Source organism: Meleagris gallopavo, chromosome 10 (genome assembly GCF_000146605.3).
Source record: "Meleagris gallopavo isolate NT-WF06-2002-E0010 breed Aviagen turkey brand Nicholas breeding stock chromosome 10, Turkey_5.1, whole genome shotgun sequence".
In the NCBI taxonomy this organism is placed as follows: domain Eukaryota; kingdom Metazoa; phylum Chordata; class Aves; order Galliformes; family Phasianidae; genus Meleagris; species Meleagris gallopavo.
In genome coordinates, this window is record NC_015020.2 from 10829738 (window position 1) to 10842923 (window position 13186).

Here is a 13186-nt window from a genome sequence, read left to right on the forward strand (position 1 = left end):
GTTAGTTATTTTGGCTGCTTAGAGCTGAGACTTTTTCTGTGTATGGTGGTATTACGGCTTCTCAGCACTCTGAGGCTGAGGAACGTTTGTTGGAACATTTTTGTTTATTACATTTGAAGGTTGAAGTAGAAGAGCAAAATGCTTGCTGTGTGAAAACTTAGTGATAGTTGAACTGGTAGCCCTCTTTGGGGGTAAGGAAAGAGGAGCCTTTCTGATTGAGGAGGTTTGTTGTGTCAGAAGCCAGGGTTGAAGTAATTGGGTGGCAAATCAGGTTTGAAACATTGAGGAAGAATAACTTGCTTAATTTCTGACTATATTCAAACTGACTTTTGATCATGAGACTAAACTTTGCAGTCTTCTAGAGCAGGCATGTAAAACTGTGGAAGTAACATCCTGTGTTTAACTCTCTCCTTGTAGACTTCCTACGACAGATATTCCACAGATAGATAAAGAGCAAGTACATGTGGATTTGACAAAAGAAAGTCCTATTGTTCAGCTAGTACAAGAGTATGAAGAAGATACAAGCCAGTCAACAGTAACCTTGTTGTCTAGTGATGATCAGGAAGAAGAAAAATCTGCATGGTTTGAACTTGAGACAGAGGTGTATTGCTATGACTTGGCTACAGTTTGTTGCATTTCTACTTTTACAGAATATCTGTTTAAATGCTGTTCAGTTACAGTAGCCATGCATCGGCAACATGGTAAAACTGAAGGGAAACAAGAGCAAGGTGACTCTGCTCAGCTGCCACAGGTAGTTCTGCCTCAGTCTGTCCCTGTGTCAGATGAACCTCTGCCTGAGCAATTAGACACCAAAGCTGACAAAGTACCTGGCTCTACTGTGGCAGTTGATTTTAGCAGTGTGGTTCATGAGATCATCAGTAATGAGACTACAGCTGCTGTTGAACTGGAACCAAGCCATCCTCAAACTGTCTCTCAATCTCTGCTCTTAGAAGTTACCTCAGAAGTTAAACCTTTGCCAACGACGGAGATGTTGCTGGAGCCTTCACAAGAAGATGCAGGCCAGGAAGCACCAGGGGTCACTCCTCAGGTGGATTCAGCTGAGATCAATGCAGCAACAGAGAAGGCTGAGAGCTCTGTTGCAGAGGAAACTGTTGTAGTTTCTGAAACCGGTGTGATCACTGAAGTAAAGGAGACGAGCACCAGGGAGACTGCTGCTACTCCAGTGATTTCAAAGCCTACAGAGACTGTTGGGCAGCCTGAAAATACGGTGGGCATCTTAGCCAGTGATGCTGGGGAAGGAAAGGAAAGCACTCCAGAAGTGCAGAAACCTGTTTCATCTCCTGTTGAGTCTTCTGTATCTGTTGAAACAAAAGAGGAAGATCAGGCAACAGAGGAAGCTTTTATGTCAATTCCGGTCTCCGGAGGTCCACAGAGAACAGCTACAGACTTCTATGCTGAGCTGCAGAATTCAACAGATCTAGGCTATGCTAATGGAAATCTTGTTCATGGATCTAATCAGAAAGAGTCTGTCTTCATGCGCCTTAATAACCGCATAAAAGCCCTGGAAGTAAATATGTCTCTCAGCAGCCGTTATTTAGAAGAACTGAGCCAGAGGTAAGGCTGGGAGAAGGTCTGCAGTCTGTAATTGTGATTCTAGCCAACTATTCTAAAGAATTATTTTATATTTGTATGCAAAGGGGTATGTGGAAGTTACTCCAATGGGAAGCTTTATGGAAAACTGAGGTAACTAGCTGATCTGGAAAAGCTATCAGAGACGTAGACGTGTATGGGTAACTAGGGTGTCCTTTCTGTATTTTCAGCTACAGTCACCTTTATTCTGTGTTGAAGAATATTGAGTGTTGTGGTTGGGTTGGAGTAACGGTGGTGGAGTTTTCTCTTTTTTATTTTTAAAGGATGAAGTGTTGCCATCTTCAACTACTAATCTTCTCCATAATTCCTTCTACAAAAGGGTACTCCTGCTGTTAGGTTCAGTAACACAGACCTACAGTGGCTTTTACTGGATTATTCAGTTGCTTGCTTCCTCTTAAACTATTCTGTTATCTGTAATAACTCCTGCTGAAGAAGGGAGTGTGGGGAAGGAACCCAGAACTTTCTGTGAGGGATCTATACATACTGGTGGTTTATCTATGATGTGACTTAGGATAAGCAGAAAATGTACCTAAGAGCTGGTTCCAGAGGAGGACTCTGCTGAGTTTACCATGCTGTTGTCTCTCTTGGCAGTCAGTGCTTAGCAGAAAATTCTCCATAGTGCCAGTAAATTAGCACTCAGCTATTAAGGTGCTGTGAAACTATATTTGACTTTAAGCTTAGAATAAAATCACACAAAGTAGGTAGATGTGTCACTGTATTTGTCTGAAACTGGAAAAGGAATACCGCTTGAATTTTAAATAAGCTGCTTTGGACAAAAACAGTTTCTCCTTGCATAGTAGCACGTAGTAGACAAGCCTAATGCTGAGGAGTTGTATGAACTAACATGTCAGGTCTTTGCACTTTTTTTTAGGTACCGAAAGCAAATGGAAGAAATGCAGAAGGCTTTCAATAAAACAATAATAAAACTTCAGAACACCTCAAGAATAGCAGAAGAGCAGGTATGATTTGTTGAAGTAATTTCCTAGTTAGGAAATGCTGCTTCTGAGAATGTTACAAGAAGGCACAGAAATACTTCTGCTACTGAAGATTTTTCTTAGCTGCATATCTGCCTTATAAAGCAAGTCCATTCCACGTTTCCCAAATTCTTCCTTGTAATAGAATCTTGCAGACATACTCACAGTCTCTTTTTATAATAAAGTTATATCCAGTTTGTTTCCCAATTTTCATATTTAGGGAAATGTGGTTTAACTCAGCAGGTGGCTCAGCACTATGCAGTTGTTTGCTCACTCCCCTGCCTCTCAGTGGGATGGGAGGGAGAATTGGAGGAGAAAAAAAAAAAAAAACACAAACAAGATAGAATGCATGGGTTGAGATAAAACTACTTACTAAAATAAAGGGGAAAGGATAATAATCATGACACACACATACATAATGCACAAGCGATTGCTCAGCACCCCCCAGCTGATGCCCAGCCTAGCCTCTAAGCAGTGAGGGAGAGAGAAATCCCACCCCCTTCGAAACTGCTTCTGCACAATATCATGTGGTATGGAATATCCCTTTGGCCAGCTTAAGTCAGCTGTTCTAATTCTGTTCCCTCCCAGCTCCTTGGGCCCTGAGCTGAGAATGGCCTTGGCTCGGTACAGCATAGCTACAACTATAAACATTGGTGTGTTATCTACATTGTTATTCTCCTAGAACCAAAACCCAGCATCACACCAGACATGAAAGAAAACAGTTCTGTCCCAGCAGAGACTAAGACAGGGAAAAAAATCAGTTGTCAGCTATTAGTGGCTGACAGTCTTTAAATGTATTTATCAGTGAGTTATCCATGATGCTTCTGACTCCTGTTTCTTGCCAAACCATATATATAGTTTGCTTTCTTTTTGCAGCTCTGGTATTAAAGCACAGATAGACAATTACCCTGATGTTGCTGAAGAGACCTAACCTCTAGAAAGGGAAGAGAGGTCCAGTAATGGTTTAAGCCAGATTGGCAATTGAAAGGGTGGTGCATGTAGCAGAAGTTCTAGCTCATTATGTTAAGTGTGATTAAAGGATGTGGGAGCTGCAGTAGAGGTGTTTTTTTTTTTTTCCTGTTTTCCTGCACTGCTATCCTAGCTTTTGTGAGCTTTCAATTGTAGCATTAACTGTCTGCTAAATAATCACAAAAGCACTTGTGTGCATCACAGCAAGTTTAATGAGAAACTCTCTGAAAATCTCTGAAGTGCTGTGCCGGGCCTGTAGTGTGCTTCTCTGTCAAAAGCAAAGAAAACTGCAACTTTCCTGAGTTGACATGCATGTTCTTTTCTGCTTGTTTTGAATATTATCAAATGCTGGTCAGTCTGAGGGCTCTCTTCCTGGTTAACCTCCCTGATGCTCTGCTTTCCTACTTTCTCATAAGATGAAGGATCTTGTAAGGGTGGCAGGAGAGGATATCTTCAAAGGGCTTATTCCTGGCTAGCTTGGGCTCCTATTGCTAAGTGGCTAGCCACTTGATCAAGAGCAGAAGCAGTGTTTCAGCCTTTAGATTTCAGCTTTGTCTGGTGATCTGCACATGTTTTGGACCGTGACGGTACTTGGCTTCCTGATAGTCATTGCACAGAGCTAACTACTAATCCTGCCTTTAATAAAGGTACTAGTAGTCACTGTAATGAAAAACACTAGGCATAATGTTACAAAACATTGTTTGTTGTGTAAAAATGTTGATGTCGTGAAGTCTTTCTATGATTAATGTTACACAAACAGTTTCAAATGTTAAGTGAAAGTTTTGTTGGAAACGTGCTAAAAGGATCACACGGCTACACCCTGCCTGGCTCTGTCAGAGGGAATGCTAATGTTGGGCAAGAGTACGGGATAGTGGAACCCTGAACTAAATAGCATGGGCATGACTCTCCTCAATACAGGATCAGCGGCAAACAGAAGCAATCCAGCTGTTACAAGCACAGCTCACCAACATGACGCAGCTAGTTTCCAATCTGTCAACAACCGTGGCGGAATTAAAACGTGAGGTAACTATAAATTAGCAGTATGGTGCAAGATCTCGAGCCAAGGAAATGGATGCATAAACATATCTCAGTTTGAAGAGGCCTGGAGTCTTTAAGCAGAGCTTTTCAGTCGTTTCTTCCAACCTGCTTCGGCAACTGGCCAAGGGAGGAGGAGAAAGGCTGAGTATTTTGAGCTGTCTTGTGCATAGCAAAATTGGTAATAGCTTTTACTACAGCCCTGCTAGTCCTCAAATTGTGATCACAGCTCGGGGTAAAAGAAGGAACTTGCTTGGAATAACTAAATATCTCAGCCTTCCTGTAGTGCGTTACAGATGATACGGTCCTGTAAAATGACTCAGTGAAATTAGAAGGCCAAGCTCTGAGTTCACAGTCGCAGCAGTAGGATTTGTTACACACGGTGTTTGAAACATGATGGGGGTGGGGGAATGATGCATTCTATTCTTCAAGAACTTCCCTGTCATCTAATGTGTTGCATAACAAGTTGTATTGCATGGCTTTATCTGTTTCTCAGCTTCAGTAAAATGGAGGCACTTTACATTTCCAACACCTACATTGACCACTTGAATATTAACAGCCTTGTGGTAGGAGATCTAATGTGAGAGTGGGTCTGAGCGCTGCAGGATCTGGACTGTAATAACAGATGAGTCTGCAGAGCATTATGCTTCCCCCTTCTCAGTGGCAGACTAGCATGTCTAAAACACCCTTCTCCTTCCCTCTCTGTCTATCATGACGTGTGTAGATGAGGGGAATCTTGGCACCAATATTAGGAACGTGTTCTTTCAAACGCTTACATTCTTCAGCCTGAGATTTCAAACCATATTTTAAGTATGACTCTTTTTGTGCATGTTGCCAAACAGTGTCCTGAGCTGTTTTCTAGCACTTAGCGACACCCTCATTGACACTAGTTGGCTAACCACCCGTTAATGAGTGCTGTGCTTCTAAATAGGATTTGACCATGGTGATCATTAGGGTATGACAGTCAAATATCCTGGGATTTGAATATGTACTTTCCCTGAACTCTAGTCACCTGAATCAATTTGAGACACTTCATCAGTACAGTAGTGTTCCTGGTCTTTTCTGAAGTCTTCATCTTCTCATCCCTTAGTGCATTTGAGATAGATTGGTATAGGACACTGCTATTTATTTTGAAATGTAATTTGCAGAATTACACAGAAGCTGAAATTCAAGTAAACTTCGTCTGTGAATGCTCAGAAATGAACATACTGGCAAGATCCTGCTAGGATGTGAAATTGAATAGTCTGGAAAATATAACCCATTGAATCAATTGAACGTAATAGGATTCATTCAATACTACAGTGACAACTGATGAAAAGCGTAATATTGAGATATTTTGTATCAAAAGTAAATCAGAAGTTACATTTCCACACTAGGCTGTGGGAAGTATATCACTTTCAGATAGACTTCCCTATTCGTTATAGGGGGCAGCTGCTTCTCTGGGCAGCACTGGTGCCGTAGTCAGTGGAATCTTGTCCCACATTATCAGATGGTGGTTTTCAGCCTTTAGTCCTCAAATGCCACATAGCATTGCACTAAATCAAACCTCTGGGAAAACTACTCCATCTTGAATGTTGGCATGAAGTAGAAAAACAGGAAAGGTGACTTGAAAACATATCATTTGTTCTTTTGAAGTTCTTGTGTTGAAAGCAAGGTAATAGAGCCGTTGCACTGCTGGTTAGTCTTTAACAGCTGTATCAAATTCTTCCAGGTTTCTGATCGACAAACCTACCTTGTGATTTCTCTGGTTCTCTGTGTCATTCTGGGCTTGGTGCTTTGTGTGCAGCGGTGCAGAAGCACATCTCAGTTCTGTGAAGGTTACCTCTCAAAAATTCCTAAAAGTAATCACTACCCTAGCCCCAAAAGGTAATGTATTTGAAACTTAATTGTTCTTGCAGCTTTTATTGATGTTTCATAAATCTGCTGGGACTGGCAAATCTGCTTTAACCCCAAGTTTACTTTCTGCGTACTCAAAATTGATAGTAAAGTGCGATTACTGCTCTGTAGCAATTGTGGAGCCAGTGGACTTAAGGTGCCTTGGTAGCATGTCTTAAAGGCAGTGCTGTGCCTGTTTGCTTGGCCTTCTCAAGCACCTGGGTGAACGACTGATTCTATTCTGCCAAAAATGCTTCTTAATGGAAAAATGCATAGTCCTGAGAAAGACGTTTAAAAAAGCTTTGTGTTTTGCATTGCTTTAGATGCTTTTCCTCTTACGATGATATGAATTTGAAAAGAAGAACTTCTCTCCCACTGGTCAGATCACAGTCTTTCCAGCTATCTGGTAAAGAAGGTATGACCTACCTGTAACACTAGTATGACTCTGGACACTGTTTGTTGTGTGTTTTATTGCACGTGTGTGTATGAAAATGGCATCACGGATTCATGTCACAGTGTGCTGAACTGTAGTAGTTCACTACTACCTTCTGTACAACAAGGTGGTTCATTAATGTTACCACTCCCAGAACTGTGCTAAATTGGGCTGAAACACTAAATACATTATTAGCATTTTGTAGAGTATAAATGTAGCCTCCTTGAGATTAGTAACAATCCATGCAGACCTACAAAGCTATGAAGCTTGTAGGAAGTGGTATTTTTTTAATGCCAGCAACCAAGTCTGAATGCCCTACCTCTTGGAAGTCCTAAGTAGTCAATCTTGAAACTTAGCAGGTATTTATGGATCCAAATTTATCAACTGTATTAAGAAAATTGAGCTCATTTGTCCTGATTTGACTAAGAGGAATGATCTCATCGCTTCAGTATTTGTGTTAGATTCAGGACAAGTGAATTTTGTTTTCTTAGGTCATCATTGTCAAACAAAAGTGGTGCAGCATTATAATGACGTTAACTACTGGGTGTGCCACTGATGCAGTGCTTCTAGGTGCAACAAACCAGCTTCACAGTTCTTGTACAGTGAATAAAACTGCATGGCAATCCATTACTTGAATTGGAGATGTTGTTAGGCTCAGAAGAAAAATGTTCAAAACACTGATGGAGGAATGCTGATGTCACATCAGTCTGAATATCTGCGGGTGCTTTTGCTGCTAGGTGCATGTTAAGCACTGTTATCTTGTTAGCAGTTTATACGTCAGAAGCTCATTTGTGCCAACTGCTGTTCCTTGTCCCTCAGGGTGTTCTGTGCTCTGCTCTTATGGCCTTGTGTGTCAGAATGTGAGATGTTTTCAGGTGTCTGTCACTGATAGCTGCTGTGTCAATGAGGGGGACTTCCTCAGTGTTGTCTTCACTTCCGTGTACTTGTGTTGTCCATAAGTTTATAATGGCAGCAAAAATGTGTGATAAATAGAATATTTTATCCTGTTCAGTTAGAACGGTGTTGTTCTGGAGCTGGCATTGTCAGTTAGAAGTGCTGAATGTGTGTGCCCTTTCTTACAGTGGATCCTGAGGACCTGTACATTGTAGAACCCCTGAAGTTCTCCCCAGAGAAGAAGGTACAGTAGGTGCAGGGATGCAGGCTGAGTGCGAGCACTGTTCTGCCTGCAGGTGGTGCCTCTCAGCTGCTCTCTGCTGCCCTGCTCCCCAGGGTTGGGTCCTAGCCCTGCTTCCCTTTTGGAAGCTGACTGTTTCTCTTTTTACTTGTGGTTTCAGAAAAAGCGTTGCAAATACAAAAGTGAAAAGATAGAGACTATCAAGCCAACGGCAGAGCCTCCCCATCCCATAGCCAATGGGGAAATAAAAGGAAGGAAGCCGTTTACAAACCAGAGGGACTTCTCTAACATTGGGGAAGTTTACCACTCTTCGTATAAAGGTCCTCCATCTGAAGGAAGCTCAGAAACGTCATCGCAATCTGAGGAGTCCTATTTCTGTGGCATTTCTGCTTGTACGAGTCTGTGCAATGGACAAGCCCAAAAGACAAAAACTGAGAAGAGGGCCATAAAACGAAGACGGTCTAAAGTTTCAGACCAAGGGAAGCTCATAAAAACTCTAATACAGACTAAGTCAGGGTCAATGCCAAGCCTGCATGACATAATCAAAGGAAACAAAGATATAACAGTGGGAACACTTGGTGTCACGGCAGTTTCTGGACACATCTAAAACTAGCTGAACTTCTCAAACAGGAGAGTGTTTGTTCATTTGAGAACAGTCTGTGGTATTCTGTGGGAGGATGGTGGGAGACGAAGAGCTCGACTAATTGGAAAGTATTCAGAAATTTGGTTTCTGCCTTTTTTAAATAGATGGGATTGTGTCAATCTTGGCTATAAGCTGCAGCTTTATGAGGCTGAAAATTTCCTATGAGAACAGCATGGGGGGAGGGAGGGCAGGGGGTTCATTTTTTTAAAGGTTTTTTTCACAGTTCCTGGGGCAGAGATTTTTTGAAACCCAGTTTGTTGGGTGGAATAGGGATAAAAGCCTAATCCTCTTCCTTCAGCTTTGTTCCTATTTCTTGCACCTTCCCATATTTATGTGCCTTTTGTCTATTTATAATGCCACTGGAAGAGGGGAGATACAATTGTTTGTCATTTGATTTATTTTGTAATTTCTCTAGCTTTTTTTTTGTTTTGTTTTGAAGATGCAACACTACAGTGCTGTAAAGGGACGTGTTGGCTTTCAGCTGGACTCAGTAATGTGGACTGGATACTGTAAAAATACTAATAGATGGACTTGCCTGACTGGATTCTGGTTTTGCAAACTCCATTGAGAAAACTGTCTCACTGGGAATGGTAGTTACGTTTATTTTCACCTACAGGTACAAATCAGAGCTGTAGCCTGATGTGCTGAACAAATGACAGTTGCTCTTTAGTGTTTCTTGTGAACAATGGCATCTTGTGACGATGAATGCTTTTGTTATCAAAATCGACTGCTGTAGTTTTCCAAAGGAGCTGAATGGAGGGCACTCCATTTGTTTCTGTGCCGAGAGCTGAGGAGAAAGCTCAGCTGGAGAGCACGAGGGTGCATTGGGGCAGACGAGGCAGAGTTTCCCAGGGCAGCTCTGGGTGTGCTGCGTTTGCAAAGCCTTGAAGTCTGACCAGTCGGGTTGGTTCAAAGTGGGTATTTCCGTAGCATTTGCTTTTGTATTGGCTAACAAATGTGCAGTGTTTGTATGGTTGATATTTTCGTACAAGAGTTTTTTTATTTTTGACTGTGACTGTATATTTGGATACTATAGGATGTGTGATTGGGAAAATGTTGTGTGTATCTGAGCGAGTGGAACAAAAGGTTATTCCTTTTGACAAATGTTACAGGTTCACATTGTAAAAAAAAAAAGAAATAAGTTAACTTATTGAGCACTTTTAGTGGTACCCTTTTTAACAGATGTAATGCCTTTCCTTGGTATTGTATGTGACTTATTTAAAGCCTTTGTTTTTGGTGTTTTGTTTTGCTGCTTTCTTGTTAGTTTATGAATACTTTAAGGTGATGTACTTTTGGATTTGATCTGCACAATTAGCCAGTCAGAGCACATGAACCAGATTTGTTGAACCTGGATTTAAGAGTTTTAAACCTGGATGAGGAAAATGCATACCTGAGTGCAGCATATGTTGTTGTGGAACAAGAGTTTGTAACTACAGAGCTGTAGTGCCATTAGAAACTGTGAATTTCCAAATAAATCTGAACACTTTGTCTTTAATTTAGTGGCACTTTTCTTTTAAAAATCTGTCTTATGGTATAAATGCATCTCCAAGGAGGAGTGATTTTTACATTTCAGTGTGAGGCTAGAACAAATTGCTTGTGGTGAGCCTAGCTGCACTGTGCGCAGCCAAATGCCAAATCCATTGGCAGTCCAGTCCCTTACTCCTCTCTTCAAATGTGACCTCCCCAGTGCTAATTTCTCTCATGAAAGTCTCTAGCTTCACCATGGAAATTGCTTTGATATTTAAAAAAAAAAAACACCTGAAAAGGAAGGGCTGCTTTGGGAGTGTGTGGCTTTCTTGTGGTGTGGGTTTTCTGTTTCAATTTACCTTCCTTCCTCTTGATGCGTCACTTGTAGGAAGTTTGCTTTTCTTTTCTGTCTTGGTTGTAACTGAGCTGTTTTTCTCATCAGACAAGTGAAGTTGGACACGACTGAATTCTTAGAAAAGCACCTCTTTGCTATTGTGTGCTGAAACCTCAAATTGAGAGGTATGGAATGAGGCCAAATGACTGATGATGGGATGTGCAGGTGTCAAATGCGTCTCCAACTATCAAGTTTTTATTTATCCTTTTTTATTACTGGCCTCTAAGCTCTGGATGGAGAAAAAAAAAAAAAAAATCGTGAAACTGAAGTTAAATCAAAGATGGTGGTGGACAACTGTTGTGTGAGGATTGCTGTGAGGCAAGGAGGCATTGCCTTTCCTGGAAGCAGCTGCTGAGGTCTTGGTGAAACCCGGGCTTCTCTGGAACCGTGATGGTGTGTGGACAGCCAGAATCCTTCCTCTGCATTCTTCTGTTTTGCTGGAATGGACAACTCTTCTGTCCTATCTCCACTTTTTTTCCTAGACTAGATTACCCCGTAGCACTGGTGAGCTGTCCTTGAGGATCATGTAGAAATGATAGCTGAGCAATCAGCAGCACTCCTCTGTGCTTCCTCATACAATAAGAATGCTTTAAAAACACTTGATGTACCTACCCCTGTCCTCTGTAGGGTGGGTGATACTTGGCCTCGAACTGAAACACCTTCTTGATTTCTTTTGCTGCTGTAATCTGTTTTGTACCTTAGGTGTTGGTAATTGTGAGTAGGCTGCATGTTTAAATTCTAAGCAGATGTACATATTTCCTTGTCAGTGATTTTAGATGTGCCACTAAATTCCTTTCAAACAGTCTCGTATTCCCTACTATCTATTGATTTTAAACCTGGGCAGGGCTTAGCAACCTAAGGAGCGATTGTGTTCGGTTAAAAAAAAATACCAGCAATAAAGTTTTAATGTACTGAGCATACGGGGAACATGCTATGGGAATAATGCACGTCCAAAATAGAGCAGAACTCTGTTGCAGCTATGTGATTTGAGGCCATGCAGCTTGCAGTTTGCAAGTGGAAGATGTGGCAGGTGCCATAAGGGGCAGCTAATGTAAGGTCAGGAATGTTGCTCACTTAGTCTCTCGTGGTTCAAGACTGTCTTGGGAGGACCTCATAGTATTCATATAGTTCTGAAGATGTTCTCCAAAATCAGTATTTAAAAAGCCCACGTTATAATGTCATGAGTTGTGTAGCTTCGCTTTCCTGAAGGCTCCTTGTTGTTCCTGAGAAATGCTGCCTCTGGGCTCTGAGTGTTCAGAAGCTTGCATGAATTTTTCTGATATGATGGGGAGAGAAAGCATTGCCCACAGTGCAAACTTCTCCAGTATTTTAATGCCGCGCATTCTAATCAGATTGTTCTCAAGCGGGGAAGCACGACAGTACTCAGTATGAGTGATCAAGCTTCATTTTATTGTTGCACACACAGTTTATATATGATTCTAATACACATGTGTTCACTTACTGTTGGTGCACAAGGTGGGCGTCTAGTGGGCTGCCTACCTTCAACCAATGCTCAGCCAGCATTCACACCTGCCGTTGAGCTCATCTGCTTATCAGCCCCCCACATGTCCACAGAGCACAGCTGCGGATGTTGTCCTGCTGTTTATGTGCTGCCCCAAGGATGTTGTGCCTACTGTCTTAACTCCTAATGCTTTCTCATGGGAATGCACTCTGTGCTGCTGCACTAGTTATGCTCGTACACAGCCTCACAGTCCGCCCTGCTCTCGCAGCCATTCCCCAACATTTTAAGTATCTGATTAAGTGGACATAGAGTGAGAGACATCAGCCTAAGAGTCCTATTGTGCTGCTTAGTGGATATTGATGTTAGCAGTAATGACTCCTGTCAATAAAATGTTTCTGTCCTAGGATCACTGCTGGTGCATGTCAGTTGAGGAGCAATTTTCCATATTCTTGTTACTGTTACCAAACATTTCAGCTATGTCTTGGTCTAAACTTTCCAACCGACCACATCATGCTTCAACCGCTGGAAAAGCTCCTCTGGGAGGAATCTCCTTGTGCTTGTGCTCTTGCAGCTGTGTGTTTGCTTCTGGCAGTAGGATGGAACTGAACCACAGCTTCCTCTTGCTGTGCTTGCTGCTTTTAATTATTTATAACCACTTTTTTATTTTCTTTTTCAAAAAAGCTCCTGAAATCACATTCTCATTTGCTTAATGTTATCCTTTCATGTGGGCTCTTGAGTAATTTTTAGCTTCCTATTTCACTTTTATTAAGATCACACTGACTAACCTGATTTCTTTGATGAAATAAAGGCTCTCCTAAGTTGTTTATGCTCTACAGAGACAGCACTTTCTCATGAAGGTGGCTTACAAAGCTTGACAAATCACTGAGGCGGTGTGGATACTTCAGAGGAGGGCCTTGTTCATCTTGTTATGTTTTGTGGTGTAAAATGCCACAAAAGCAGCATATGAAGCAGTGAGGACTGTATCCTTTCTCCCCAGTCTGTGATCGTTCCCAAGTCTCCTGTGGCTCAGCTTGGCCAAGCACCTGTCCTGCTCTCTGCTTCCTGCAGGTTGGGTGGTGAGAGCAGTGTAGTCTCAGGATTTCCACTGGAGTGCAGTGTTCCTTCAGACTGCTCCTTTTCTCGAGATTCAGGCGTGTAGAGAAGATTGTCCAACTGCTGTTCTAAGAT

At 41.9% G+C, this 13186-nt stretch overlaps 1 protein-coding gene across 1 annotated transcript in view; it reads left to right on the forward strand.

Moving 5' to 3' along the window:
• SUCO (SUN domain containing ossification factor) overlaps positions 1-10170 on the forward strand; it is a gene marked incomplete at its 5' end in the record, with an annotated part of 30493 nt that extends 20323 nt beyond the window's left edge. The window contains 7 exons of the mRNA XM_019618566.2: positions 418-1575; positions 2483-2570; positions 4473-4577; positions 6301-6455; positions 6788-6879; positions 7980-8035; positions 8193-10170. Of these exons, the coding sequence (XP_019474111.1) occupies positions 418-1575; positions 2483-2570; positions 4473-4577; positions 6301-6455; positions 6788-6879; positions 7980-8035; positions 8193-8639 (2101 nt within the window). The remainder of the gene's footprint in view (positions 1-417; positions 1576-2482; positions 2571-4472; positions 4578-6300; positions 6456-6787; positions 6880-7979; positions 8036-8192) is intronic.
• Positions 10171-13186: the final 3016 nt, after the last annotated feature.